Genomic DNA, 14371 nt, shown 5'->3' on the forward strand with positions numbered 1-14371 from the left:
GTCCCAGAGAGGGATTAGTCTCTTAGAACATAAGATGGCGAGGTTAAAAGCTCTATCGTGCAAACAATAAAACATTTATAAACAAGATCCAGAAAGGTTGCCAGCCTTTATATGCTCAAGCTCACTTGAGACTGACTGATGCAAAAGTTAGTGTTAGTGCCATGGATGACATACTGGTGATAACCACATTGATGCTGCTGGTATATACGGGTTTAGGAGTGACACGGTGCCATCCAGAAGTCTATTTCAGCAAGAAAATGCCAAACCCCGTCTTGCAGACCTGTATAAACGTCTGTTTTCACCCACTGCAAACATTGGAGCATTATGAAACACACAGAGGAACATGCCCTATGCAAATGTTTTTATGCCTTTCTTAAATTTCAACAGAAGTAATAATTGCGCATTTTCGACATTTGCATACGCTGTCTTTATGCTGTTGAAACTTTTTGCAGAAAAATATTAAACTATGGAAATGGAATAAATAAGGATAGATTGTGTTATCAGTACCTCTCAGACCACAGCGGTTGGTCTGACAGACTATGATGGGTCTTCGTGTTGTATGGAGTGTATCTGACAAGGTTTCACATAATGCTGTCACCGGGGAAACAATTCAGTGGTATGCAGTGTTGGTCAAGTTACTTGAAAAAAGTAATCAGTAACTAATTACTGATTACTCCCCCCAAAAAGTAATCCCGTTACTTTACTGATTACTTATTTTCAAAAGTAATTAATTACTTAGTTACTTAGTTACTTAGTTACTTTTTAAAAACATGATTTACAACCTGAAGAGGTGATAAAGTGATAGATCTTTCAGCCCAATTCTACTTTTTCTACATAATCCATCATACAAAATGTAATCAAATGGAAAAGTCTCTTTTTTTAACTTGTTTTATCAGTTTTAATCTTTTAACTTTATGCATCAAGCAAAACATTTAATTATATGCAACATTCTCTGACTTGAATAAATTAGTTTAACATTTAAACCTATTTTCTACACATTCCAGCACATAAAATAAAATATTTTTTGTGTTTTCACTCACTCTTTCAAACAGATGCAAGTAAAACACAGCAGAAAATAAATAAAGTCAAAGACTCAGCGGTCCTTTTGCTCTATTTTCACCTGTAAAGCAGGAGCAGGGTAGACGGAGGGTTACCCTGGTGCAGGTGTGCTGCGGTCAGTTGAAGAATCCGCGCGAGTGTCTCTGTGAGTTTCCCATCACGTCGTAGCTACTCGGTGCTTGCTCGGAAGTTTAGGGGGTTTTTTTCGCTGTAAAAAGAAGTTTTCTTCCCACGCACGATGGACGCTAATGTTTTTGTCACTTTTTATGGAATCAAACTCAAAGTAAGGTCAGTACTTCCACACTTTAAACGCTGCACGCTCATACTCTCTCCCGCACTCGATATATTATCCATTGTTGATCTGCACACAGCTGTTGTCACCAACGTTGCACTTGCTTACATCACTGTCATGAGACATTCTCGCAAAAAAAATCACGGTTTTAGTAACGCAGTAACGCAGCGTTCCTACGGGAAAGTAACGGTAATCTAATTACTGATTTTGCAATAGTAATCCCTTACTTTACTCGTTACTTGAAAAAAGTAATCAGATTACAGTAACGCGTTACAAGTAACGCGTTACTGCCCATCTCTGGTGGTATGTGTTATTTTTTCATAGTAATTATGACCATGAGTGCAGACACAGCCTCCTGAATCTTTTTTCACTAGAATTTGAGGGATTGCGCCACATTACGTCCCGTCAAAGTGTCCATAAAGATGACAGTCAACTTCTACCTGCTTGACTTCCCTACTCCTTGCTTCTCACTTCTGTTTTTTTACCGTTTCTGTTTTTTTTTCCAGTTATCATTGCAGTGATAAATTAAATCTTCTTGCTTTTGATTCGCCCAAACTTTCTTCTTACTTTTCCCCCTTTTCACCTCATTTTCTGTGGTCCTCTCCCTTGTTCTTTTGAACTCTGCTGTAAACACATTTTTCTTTTACTCATTCATCTGTGCTGTCCTGTTTCTGATTTCAACTTTTCACCTTTACTGCATCCTCTCCTGCCTGCTTCCCTCACTCCTTGCTGACCCTCTTCTTACTTCCTCTCTCTGTCCAATTCATTCCTTTTCTCACCCGCAGTCCTTCTCGTCCGTTATTCACCGTACCTGTTCATGCATTACTTATATTTCTCTTCAGAAATTCTGTGTGAAGTGTCCACTCTCTTGTACTAACACACACACACACACACACACACACACACACACACACACACACACACACACACACACACACACACACACACACAAGGAGGGAAGGAGATGCACATGAAAGAGAAATGGACATGGAATACCAATTACATGACAAACTGCTCAGTGTACACAACACAACACAACGCATGCACAGACATACAGACACACACACACTTAAAGACACACACACCCTAAGGCAAGCCCTAAGAACCTGGTTAAAGAGGCAGGCGGAGTGTACACTGGCATAAGCTTCCCTTCTTATTCCATGCACACACACACAGAAACCTACATACTCCCCGATGTAGCCAAACAAACAACTTTGCACACTTTTTTTACACTTCCTCTCTCCTCGGGGAGCTCATCTTTACAAAACTTATGAAAGTATGATAAACTAATAAACATTTTATTTATTTGTTATCCATTTTTTATTTTCTTGAGCTGCAGCAGTGCAGTGCAGCTCTTCTGCAATTCAGGTTCGAGTAATCTATCAGTTTTTATGCCAAAAAAAGATCAAATTACACGAGTAAAGGTTTTGCAGGTAATGACTTTAAAAAAACAAACAAATTTGGCCACATTACCATGACAGCTGGTGAGATAACTATTACATTTTGATTTCCCTTTTCCAGAATTACTGGATACACTTCCTCCCATGCTTGCTTAAAGGTAATTTGACTAAATAATAAGACCTTCATAAATCACAGTGATTGGGTTTTATTTCTATTTAGTTTTTCATCATTTTATTTATCTGGGCAAAAAACTAATAATATCTTTCACTTTCTTGATGTGTTTTTATTTCATGTTGATGTACATTTAATGCACATTTTCACAAACTATCAGTGGAAAAACACAGTCATGACATTCGCATTACCTTGTTGTATTTTTCACAGAAATGCTGTTTTGATTAGGGCTGCACGATAAATCGAAAATTTATTGTCATCGCGATATCAGCCTGCGCGATGGGCCCATCGCAAAAGACGGCGTAAACTGCGATAATTGGGTACCTTAAAATGTTTACACACGTGCTGTAAAGAATTTACCAATCAAAGAAATCCATTTACACATTTGACCAGTCGAATAGAGCCCTTCACGGCATTAACCAATCAAATGGATTAGAGGCCCGCCTCCTACGCAGGTCGGGCGCGAACAACGCTGCAGCAACGAGTCAGAGTTGTAATGGCTGAGAGCGAGACGCGTGACGAGAATGCTACTGAACTCGTGGCTAAAAAAAAAAAATAGTACCTCACTTATTTGGAGGTACTTTGGATTTGATAAAGACGACGTTCTCCAAACACAGGTACTCTGCAAAACTTGCCGAACACTCGTGGCAACCACCAGAGGAAACACGACTAATCTCCACCATCATCTTCAATACAACCACAGAGAACTGTTTGAAGAGTTCCAGAAAGATAGGGCTAGCCAAACAAAGGTTGCTAATGTTAAGACAAAGAGCGCAGCAGTCCAACAGCCGTCTCTGTATCAGAGTTTTTCAAGTGGAATTCCTTATGAGAAAACGTCGAAGCGGTACAAAGAAATAACAGAGGCCATTACACATTTTTTGGCTAAAGACATGATGCCTATAAATACAGTTAGCAGAGAGGGCTTCACCAGTCTGATACATAAAGTGGACCAGAGATACCGCATCCCCTCACGAAACTACTTTTCACATGTCGCCATTCCACAAATGTATGAAACATGCCGCAAGACCGTCATGTTTGAACTGAGCCAAGCTGAAAACTACGCAAGCACTACAGACCTATGGTCAAGTCGTACAACGGAACCATATATGAGTTTCACAGTGCACTTCCTCACCGAAGACTTTGAACTGAAAACACGGTGTCTAGAGACTGTGTATTTTCCAGACTCCCACACTAGTGAAAATATAGCCCATGTATTACGTGAGGTGTTAGCCAGCTGGGATCTTAAAGAAGATCGACAAGTGTGCATCACCACAGACAACGGTGCCAATGTTGTGAGAGCCACAGAGCTAAACAACTGGGTCAGACTTCAGTGTTTTGGACACAGGCTGCACCTTGCAATCGGTAAGTTTTATTCAAGGCAGATCTTTTTAGCAATGAAAATGTGCTATACATTATTATCAAATTGATATTGATAAGGATAATGTTACCTTTTTAGACAACTTTAGTTATAAATTTCAATTAGTTTTTTTTTTTTTAAAAAAAGGTTTTAAACATGACAGTTTTTTTGTTTCCTCTTATTTCTCCAGAAAATTCTATCAAAGATGATGCCCGCATTGCCCGAGCCATTGGACTTTGCAAAAAGTTAGTTGGACATTTTTGCCACAGCTGGAAAGCAAAGATGGCTCTGAAAAAAGCACAGCAGAAGCTCAACCTCCCAGAGCACACACTGATCACAGAATGCCCAACCAGGTGGGGTTCCAGGCAGAAGATGATTGAGAGAGTCCTGGAGCAGCAGCGGGCCATTTCTGATGTCATCTCAGCAGACAAGAAATCAAGACACTTGATTCCTACTTGGCAGGATCTTGAGGTACTGGAGTCTGTCAACCAGGCATTACACCCCCTGCAAGACTTTACAGATGCCCTGTCTGGTGAGAGCTACGTTAGTGTTTCATATGTAAAACCAGTCCTTCATCTGATGAAGACGTCGGTGCTTGCAGAGAAGGAAGAAGACAGTGATTTGACAAAATCAATTAAGAAGAAAATCCTCGAGTACCTGATTACTAAATATGAAAATCCAGCTACCCAGGAACTTATGGACATGGCGTGCTTCATGGATCCCAGATTTAAAGTCAGCTACACCAGCACTGATCGAGTCTCAGACATCAAGACCAGAGTGATGTCAGAAATGGAAGCAGTGGCACAGAAGGTATTCATGCATGCTTATATATAAAACCTTTCAATTCATATTTAGTCCAAAATGTTTACTTTTCTTATAATCTGCTTTCTGTTCCAGGAGAGAAGCTCCGCTGAACCAGAGGCCCAGACAGATGATCCACCCAGTCGTCCCCTGAAGAAGGCAAAAAAGTCCCTGGGCAGTTTCTTCAAGGCAGCTCCAATCCCTACCTCCTCTTTTATGCATCTCTCACAAGCTGTTGAAGCTGAGCTTAACAGCTACTTGCTATCCACGGCCATAGACAGTGAGGAAGACCCCTTGGCATGGTGGAAACTCCACAAAATGACATTCCCACAGCTAAGCAAGCTTGCAAGGAAGTATCTCTGCATACCTGCAAGTAGCTCACCTTCAGAGAGACTTTTTAGTACATCAGGAAACATAGTAACATGTCAGCGCACATGTTTAAAACCTTGGAGAGTAAACATGTTGGTTTTCCTTAACAAGAACTTGCCATAAAAAACATTCACTCAGGAAGGATGAATGCAAGATAGAGAAACCTTTTTTTTTTTCAAAAAATTACAAAAATACACTACCTACATTGTTCTTAATTGTTGATAATATTAGTCTTGGCCAGTACGACCACAAAGGTAGACAATTGTTCTTTGGTGTGTTCCCACAGCAGACAAGTTCTTACCTATAGTTTAATCTAGTAAAGTTTCCACTCCAGTTTTGACTTGCATCATAACTACTTGGTGAGTGGTAAAATGATGAACAACTGCATAGAGATAATTTGCAGTATAATTTAAGTTATGTTTATTTAAAACTAATTATAGAGACCGGGAAGGATGTCTTTCAGAATTCAAGCCTCAGAAATTTTTTTATGGGGGCAATGTTTCAATGTTTGACTGCACTTTGTTGTTACACTGCTAATACAGCAGCTTTCATTAAATAAAACTGTGCAGTAAAACGGAAATTATGTATTTGTTTTTTGTTTTTTTTTTGCTATTTATTTTATCGCAAGTCATATCGTTATCGCAGTATTGATCACAGTTATCGCACATCGCAGGTTTTCCTAATATCGTGCAGCCCTAGTTTTGATAAGTATTTACAGCTGGTTGTTCTGACACTTGTGTTCTATGTCAAACTATGAAAGCCTCCCTAATATCTTGAGGGCATAAACCATCTAAAATGAATGTCAGGTTTGTTTACAGAATGAACTGTGCATGTAGATAAGTTAAGGCTTTAAGAAGATGGCATCATTTGTGCAAATATTATTGCAAACAACTGCTTGGAAAACTTGGAAATTGATTTTCGTGTGAATGTTTGACATCGCATTTGTCTGCCTTTTAAATGTTTGACATCTCATTTTGGAATAAAACTCCTCACTTGGAAGTCTAACATAGTTTCCAACAGTTATTTTTATAAATTGAAGGTTGTGTTGTGTTCACACCCAGTGGGGGTTCAGAGCGTCAGTGAGTTTCTAGAGATCTGACACATACAGCTGAGCTGTCCACTCTCCTATTGATTTCCTTATCAAGGAACAGACACACAGAAGATGCTGGGAATGTGCTTTGGGCGACTGAAAGCTCTATGGACAAACACACATATACAGTATGCAGACACACACATACACACTCAGAGACCCTTACACATTGCAGTGGCACTGCTAGGTCTAATTCTTGGACTACAATCAGCTTTATGACCACCGAGGGAGACTTAGAAAAATGTGGCCATATTCCTGGGGAACTCGCACACATAACCATTACACACACTCTGCATGGTGTCCACAGGGCACTGGCTGTCAGTGGCTCTCCTGGATCTCTGCTACGCCCCACTGAGTCTTATCTATGACAGACAGAACAGTACACACATACACACTGATGCCCATGCACAATACACCACATTCACAACTCAAATACAACCTAAATTCATACTCCCTGAGACATGTCAGCATGTAGGCTTGCTCACTCTTTAACACACACACACACACACACCCAAACACAAGTACAGCCGGGGGTATGGTTGAGACCTTGTTGCCCTGGGGCTTTGACTGCATCTGTTCTACAAGAGCAATACAAATGAGAAACGCACAGGAGCATTGAAAAACATCTGTGTGCGTGTGTGTGTGGGTGTAGATGTGTGTATGTGTTTTGCTAAACTTTCTATAGCCGTGAGTGTCTGTTTGGGAAACTTTGTGCCTGGCTTGTGTGGAAGCGTTGCATGCTTTCAGTCATTTTGTTGACATGCTTTTTTAACTGCAACTGGATTTTTTCTTAGTGTATTGGAGACAGTGCATTCATTTTACATTTACAGTTTCCAGTTATTCTTCCAATCCCATCTAGTCCCCTTTGTCTTCTAGAGGAGTATATGTTAGTGACTTTATCACCATTTCCACTTACATATACTTATTTTTAGTGTTAATATGAGCAAGCACCATTATAACCACATATACATGACACAAAAGAACAACCACACTAGGTTATCTTTAATGCAAAGATGTAATGCTTTTAAAGAGGCGAGGAGGTGGAGGAGGAGGAGGTGCTGTTGACAACTAACGGCTGTCACTGCATGTTTTCCTTGCCGTATATTAACTTCAAGAGAGGTGTGAAGTCAGGCAGAGGCATGAATAAGAAAGAAGTAAGGTGAAACAATAATATGGACACTGAATGATGGAAAGATGACAGAAGAGGTGTAAAGCTGTGCATTATACTTAAAAAGCCTGACTTCCGTCTGCTTTTGCTCCACGTTCTTCAGATGAATGTTAAAATCTGAAGACCAGTGGGTAAAATGTCTTTCTTTGGCTCTGGCAGTATTATAGAACCCAAATCTTCCCCAGTATTGTCCGATTTTTTTGCAAACAAAACACCGCAAAAAGAGTTACTTGAAAGTTGCTACACATGCCAATTTTTGCTCAGTTCAGTCATTTTATCCTGGAATAGGTTTAGCTGTAATGAGTTTAACTGTACTGAGTAATAAAGAAATTTACCTCCACCAGGCAGTAGCTCGGCTGATTCAGAACATTTCATTTCAGCTGTCTTTTCTAATTTAGTCAACAAGGAAGAAATCATCTGCTCAGCTGGTCAGCATTATTGTGTCACAAAATGAATATTCATGCATGAGCATGTATGGGAGACAGACATACAGTCACACAGGGTGCTGTCAGATTAGAAGAGTCTCTCCAGATTCCTGTTGTCACACCTGGCTGAAAAACACACTAATTAACCCTGATTTCACTTAGAAAGCCTGGAAGAAGACACAAACACACACATACCTGCACAAATTAATTTGAAAACCTTACGATACCTTACATGTGAAAACACAAATGAAAAGGCATGATGATACACACGCCCAGAGAGAAATTAAACCACACAGGATGTTTCTACAGCACATGAATGAATAGATTAGAAAACTCACAAGTACACTAACGTGTGAATCAAGGACAATGCCACATTTACACACATTTAGCAGCACACACTGTGCACACAGGGCTTCGGGGAGGTGTGTTCATGCATGTGCGTGTGTTTAATTTTTCCGTTCTCGCTCGTTCACTGTGTTGGCATGGGCTATTCCCCTGGCACAATGCATGGCTGACAGCACCTGAGCTACAAACACAAACACATACACACAGGAGTAAGACACAGAAACACACGCATGCACACAGACACATTCAGTAAGGTAAGCAATACACACGCACGCATTCGCACACATTTGGATGTTCTCAGGAGTACAGTCTGTGCGTTCTGCTAACAGATGGTAATGACAATTTCAGTCCCTGGACTATCATCTAATCAAAACAGCACACTCACACACACACACAGGCTACACATTCCAGCCTCCCTTCAGATTAAAACATCCTTCACACCAAATAAGGTTAACAGCATAATTCAAACCAAATATGCATTGAGAACATAATTTAGGCCGGAGCGCCTCTGCACTGAAACGGATTTCAGTGATGCAATTCAAATTCCATTAAAAACAAACACAGTTCAATCCCCCTTGCGCCGCACGATTATATATTTAATACATATAAAAAAATATATATATTTCACACTAAATATTTTAGGGCAGAGAGGTGTGTTTGTGGGAAATGCATCCTAGACATCTACTTTAAGCTTCACTGGGAGCACTCTATTCTTAAATAAACACAAGATATATACTATTTATATATGATAAATAGTGGAACCCATGGACTGAAGGGTATGTTACACTATAACTGCAGAAAACCATTCCTTTGTGTTTGGACCCCTTTTCCCTGGTTATAAACTTTGGTCAGGATGCAACACAAGATGCTGTCAAAAGGCAGCCCCGGAGAATGTCAAGCGATCAAGCATAAACTCAGCTCTACAGTGACTGAACACATAGGGCTTCAGTGTCATGGTCAAGGACACTTAAAAAGAGAATAAAAGTTGTGAGCTTGGGGTCTTATACTTTATTTCTTAAAGGATAAATGCCAGGAAAAAATACCTGTTACTTTTGTTGTGTGCCATGCTGCAAGAAAGCTACCTTAAGAGAATCGTAGAGTGCTAATAGGCTAACATATTAGCATACATTGCTTGGTGTTCGCATCTTTTTCCGTGTTGCTTCACATATAATTAAGTATCAGTGCTAAAATACAAGTATTCACTATGTTGAGCAATAACTAACTGAACCCTTTTATAGACTTCATGAGAGACAGAAAGCCCTTTAGCAGGCGCTACGTCGATCAGGTCAACATTGAAAAAAATGAATGATTATTTCCTATTTATTCAGAACTTCATGAAGTCCACAAGTTGGAGGTGGAGACAAAGATCGTTATAAAAAAAGAATTAAAAACACAGTGCAACAGAAGGAGATGGGGAGAGGTAAAAGAATGTAATTATGTCTGACAACAACAGATAGCTGCAATGCTATAATTCTATCAAAGTCCTTACAACAATATTATCCAGCCTACTCAGTACATCAATATCCTTCTCAGCAGGACAGGACCATATTTCCTGTTGTTCACAAGAATCATGGGAGAGGGAATAACTTGCTAAATGGCAGATTTTCCTTCATATTTTTACCCTGTCACAGAGTTGATAGATTGCATTAGAGTATTTGAATGTCCTCAGTGAGAGGATTTGTCGAACAGCACAGAACAGTACACTACGGGGGCAGAGGAAACAGGAGGTGAGAAGAGATGAAAGCAAAACACTGAAGAAGAAAAGAAGAAGCAGGCAGGAGACAGAAAAAAGAATCAGTTTTGTAAGCAAATCATTGCTACTTTCTTTAGCATTAGTCAGATTAATGATTACCTTCTATTTTTGCTTTATAAGCATAGTTTCAGCTTATCTGAGACAATTAGGTTTTTTTATGTTTGGCAGCATGATGTATTCTCTGCATGTTCTTGCATTTCTTTTATATTGTTGATATGCTAGTGTTTAAATTGTCTCTATTTTACATTGCATGTTTAGCTACCCCATTACATCACACCTGTGTGCATATCACACATTTCTTATAGGTTTGAAATATTTCGATATCTCTGTCTTGATGCCTGCTTAATCATCCAGGTAAGGAAATCCCCAAAAGTTGATTCTGTTCATCTGAACATAGCGTTTTCAGTGGGAGAAACGTTTTGTCATCAAACAACCTCTGCTTAAGTGGATGGCACAACACAGAAGAGCTAACTCGTCAGGCCACGACTCCGCAGTCTATTTACACCTACAGGCCAGTGGACACATCACCCAGTGGATGTACACATCCCACTGAAAACGCTACGTTCAGGTGAACAGAATCAACTTTTTGGGATGTGGATATCTTGAGTAGTTCTGTGAGTTGTATATGATAACAGATGACCCAAAAGGTTTTCTATCCAACTTTTATCTGCAGTCCTGCTGAAGTACTGCTGTACTCTTCCTTTGACCTAATCAAGAAGAAACTATTATAAACTATTACAAAATCATCTTTTAATTAGGTTACTATGAACATTCAGAGGATAAAAAAAATCTTTTTTTTCATATATATTTAAAATAACTAAACAAAATAGCAGTATGAGTTTTGAAGATTGTGGGAAAGGGAGGGAATAAGAATCAACATACTGGGAAGAAAATGAACTAAAAGATGGACAAAGACGGGCAGAAACTGAGTGAATGAGGGCTCATTGTGAGTTCTAGGCACTATTCTCAAATCTATTCAGTATTCTATCCTCAGCATTCTCACATCCCTAATGAGCAACAGCCAAATGCACACGCAACTACACAACCACAACCCAGGCTTGTTTCTCACTTTCTAAAGAAACTGTCCCACTTTACTGCATCCTTTCTGATCTGATTTGTTGAACAATGCTCTACTTATATCCATCAAAATTCCTTTCCGATGCTCTGGTTTTAAATGAAAGATAAATCATCTTGTTTTTGTAGTTTAAAGAAGTTAAACAGATGAACGTACCTTTAACAATGAGGTCAGCGTAGTTGGACACCCCAGATCCACCGTCTGATCGGATGACACACCGGTAGCGGCTTGTGCTGCGCTGAGATGTGTCGCCAACGCTAACGGTCGCAGAAAAACGTCTGTGGTTCACCACCCTGGTCACCATCAGGGCTGTGTCTTTACCATTCCATTGCTGCATGGTGGAAAAGACCAGAGAGTTTTCAACAAAGACTCCAAGTGTTTACTGTCATTTTTTTTGCTTTGCGTATGATTGTGGTATCATACTCTCAGATATAGACCCCCTGGGTGAGGAGGGTCACTGATCTCCTTTGGAGCATTCTCAGCAGTACATACTCATTTAGTGAAAACATGTAAGCTTGCCAATGCACATGGATGTAAAGCAGAATGAGTACATAGGCATGGCTGCACACAGCATATACACTCAGGCGCATAAACAAATCACACGTGCAAGGATGGAATCACTGGTGCAAAGCAGAACAAGGAGTTTTAATCAATTCTGAAATAGAGCTGGTAATACTTGGGATGTTCACCAAACAATACTATAAAATAAAATTAAGAATAATATATGAATAATAACTTTATCTGTTATGTTGGCCTTTCAGTGGTTTAAATTTTCTTTTAGTTTCTTTTAGTTTATTGAAAAATATATACCCGTTTATCCTATATGTCCATTAAAATTAAAGTCTAGGAAGAAGTTCCAGGTGTAAACAGCAGTACGTACTGTAGGTACTGATGTCTATAAATGTGCAGTGTTGTTGACATTAGTAATACTGTTAGTACACTTTTTTTATATATTCATATTTGTGTCCCCAAGTTGGGTAAATTGGGTAAATATGGTTTGGTTTGTGGTATTCTGTCCCTCCTTTTAACAAACATATATGTATATATATCCATTTATGCACAGTTTTACTAACGTGAACATACTCACCTGCAGCCAGAGTTTATCATGCTGAGACCACTTCCCTCCAGCAGTACACTGAAAAGTAGCATTCTGACCCACATTTACCTCCACATTCTGCAGGCGTAGAAAGTGTGGGGCTTTACCTGCAACACAGACAGCAATGTGCTGATGATATAGATGTGTAAAAGTCAGGATAAATATAAATCCATTCTTCTTGGTCTTTTTTTTATACACGTTGAATTCAATGTTGTTGAAGTCATCAAATGCATATATAGTCTGCAAAAACAAATAAATTATTTAAATGATAAACAATATCCCAATTACCCAAAATTAACATGCTAATAAAAAATAAATTGCTTGCTGCTCAAAGTGTTACTGTTACAGTTTAAGAGTTCACACTAGATTCATGCTAGCAACAAGAAACAGCACTTTCAGGGAAACCATGAACGATACTAATTCAGTTCTAGGAGAGCTTAACATTGTCTGGACTACGGCAGAGAAATTCTGTGGCCATGAGACAGATGCAAAGGTCTGTCAGTGAGACAGACAGCTGGGTGACTTTGGTCTGCCATTGAGACCAGCCTGCGACTGGTTAATTTCATTTTGACTGTCTGCAGACATAGATAAGACTAACAGAGTATGCATCGATCACTCAACAATGATAATTTGTCCTGACATTAATGGTCAGCTTGTTGCAAATGACAAGGGCAAAAACTTAGATTTGCTTTTTTTGAAAATCTTTCATTATTTTTATAGTCATCTTTTTCCTCAGTCTTTTTAAAATTAAATTGGATTTTAGTTTTTCCTTACACTGTAAATATGTTTGCTCTCTTTTTGAATAATACGATTAGTGGCTTGCAAAGGTGAACTGATTGTTTTGCGTCGGCTGTTCAAAGGAAAGATACAAGGCAGATAGAAAGAAGGGCTGAGGAGAGGATCAGCAAGAGAACCACGGTGGACAGACCGAACATAGATAAAATACAAAGATAATACTAGTGGAGTGATTAAAAATAAAATACTTTTCATTTTCATTTATAATCCTTTCAAAATGAATGCAATATCATTTATCAATTAATTTAGCTATACTGCTCTAATATGATGACTAAGTATGATTTGATTCCTATCTATAAAATAGACGTAAAACTGAGTGTAAAACTTTGATTCCTGAAACAACATAAACAGTTAATAGGAGCAGAAGGAGAATGTCAGGAGTTGCAGAATACTGAGAAGGCAGGGCGCAGTAAGTAGACCTCAGACTGTGGCAATAAGCAGTCCAGAGTTTTGTGAAGCAAAGTGTTTTTGTCACATTTGAGTGATGAAGACCCTGGGTCTGGACCTTCTTCCTTGCTCTCTACAATCTGTCTGCGACCCTCACAATCTGTCCTTTATGCTGTGTTTTTGTGTGTGTAAGTGTGCGACATCTATAAAACAGATGATGCTCAGCAGGGCTACAGTTGTGCAGGGTCAACCATCACAACACATTCACAATCTCTCCCACTTACGGCATGGGTGAGCCAGAACTCGTATGTCATCAATGGCGATGAAACCTGGGTGGCCTTGGACTGAAACGGCTTCAAATATTACCTTAGACCAGACAGAAGAAAGGAAGAAAGAATGAAAGAAATGCAAGCGTTATAATGAAATTCAAAAATAAGAACTTTCTTTCACAAACTGGAACATCTTGACATCCCTATGAAGCTCATATGGGAACCCCAGGGGAGTTTTCCACTAAAAGTCAGCAACTATTCCTCTTTTCACTTCATCCCTTCTGTCTCCATCCTTATGCCAAGCACATATGCTGCCTCTCCTCTGCCTTCTTCCTCTCTTCTTCATTTAAACCTCCTCTACTTTTCCTCCTGTTTTCTTCCACGCTTTATCTATGTTGTACTTTTCAGACTTTTCCATCATCCCATATTTTCTCTATATTTTCGCATTTTCCTCTATTTTTCCTTCCTATTTTTAATTGCTCTTTTGTGTCTTTCTCATTTTACTCTCCCAACAGGAC

At 39.3% G+C, this 14371-nt stretch overlaps 2 protein-coding genes across 12 annotated transcripts in view; one reads left to right on the plus strand and one right to left on the minus strand.

Annotated features, from left to right (window-relative positions):
- ptprt (protein tyrosine phosphatase receptor type T) overlaps positions 1–14371 on the minus strand; it is a 328497-nt gene that overhangs the window by 232051 nt on the left and 82075 nt on the right. For all 11 annotated transcript variants that reach the window (XM_014413047.3, XM_014413046.3, XM_023155006.2 and 8 more), the window contains exons 5-7: positions 13869–13950; positions 12394–12509; positions 11463–11637 (exon numbers count right to left, since the gene is read on the minus strand). In XM_014413047.3, coding sequence (XP_014268533.1) covers positions 11463–11637; positions 12394–12509; positions 13869–13950 — 373 coding nt within the window. The remainder of the gene's footprint in view (positions 1–11462; positions 11638–12393; positions 12510–13868; positions 13951–14371) is intronic.
- On the plus strand, positions 3817–6134 carry LOC143418697 (E3 SUMO-protein ligase ZBED1-like). Its single transcript, XM_076884414.1, has 3 exons — positions 3817–4285; positions 4471–5090; positions 5178–6134. The coding sequence occupies exons 1-3, from the start codon at positions 3817–3819 to the stop codon at positions 5571–5573; spliced, it is 1485 nt and encodes a 494-aa protein (XP_076740529.1). The 3' UTR covers positions 5574–6134.

The sequence above is a fragment of the Maylandia zebra genome, linkage group LG5, assembly GCF_041146795.1.
Source record: "Maylandia zebra isolate NMK-2024a linkage group LG5, Mzebra_GT3a, whole genome shotgun sequence".
NCBI lineage: Eukaryota > Metazoa > Chordata > Actinopteri > Cichliformes > Cichlidae > Maylandia > Maylandia zebra.

What these genes read in the sequence shown, in the direction of transcription:
- LOC143418697 (XM_076884414.1), top strand. Translation starts at nt 3,817, where the DNA reads ATGCCTATAAATACAGTTAGCAGAGAGGGCTTCACCAGTCTGATACAT. An exon ending in CAGGCTGCACCTTGCAATCG is followed by an intron (nt 4,286 to 4,470) that starts GTAAGTTTTATT and finishes TTATTTCTCCAG; the next exon opens with AAAATTCTATCAAAGATGAT. An exon ending in TGGAAGCAGTGGCACAGAAG is followed by an intron (nt 5,091 to 5,177) that starts GTATTCATGCAT and finishes TTTCTGTTCCAG; the next exon opens with GAGAGAAGCTCCGCTGAACC.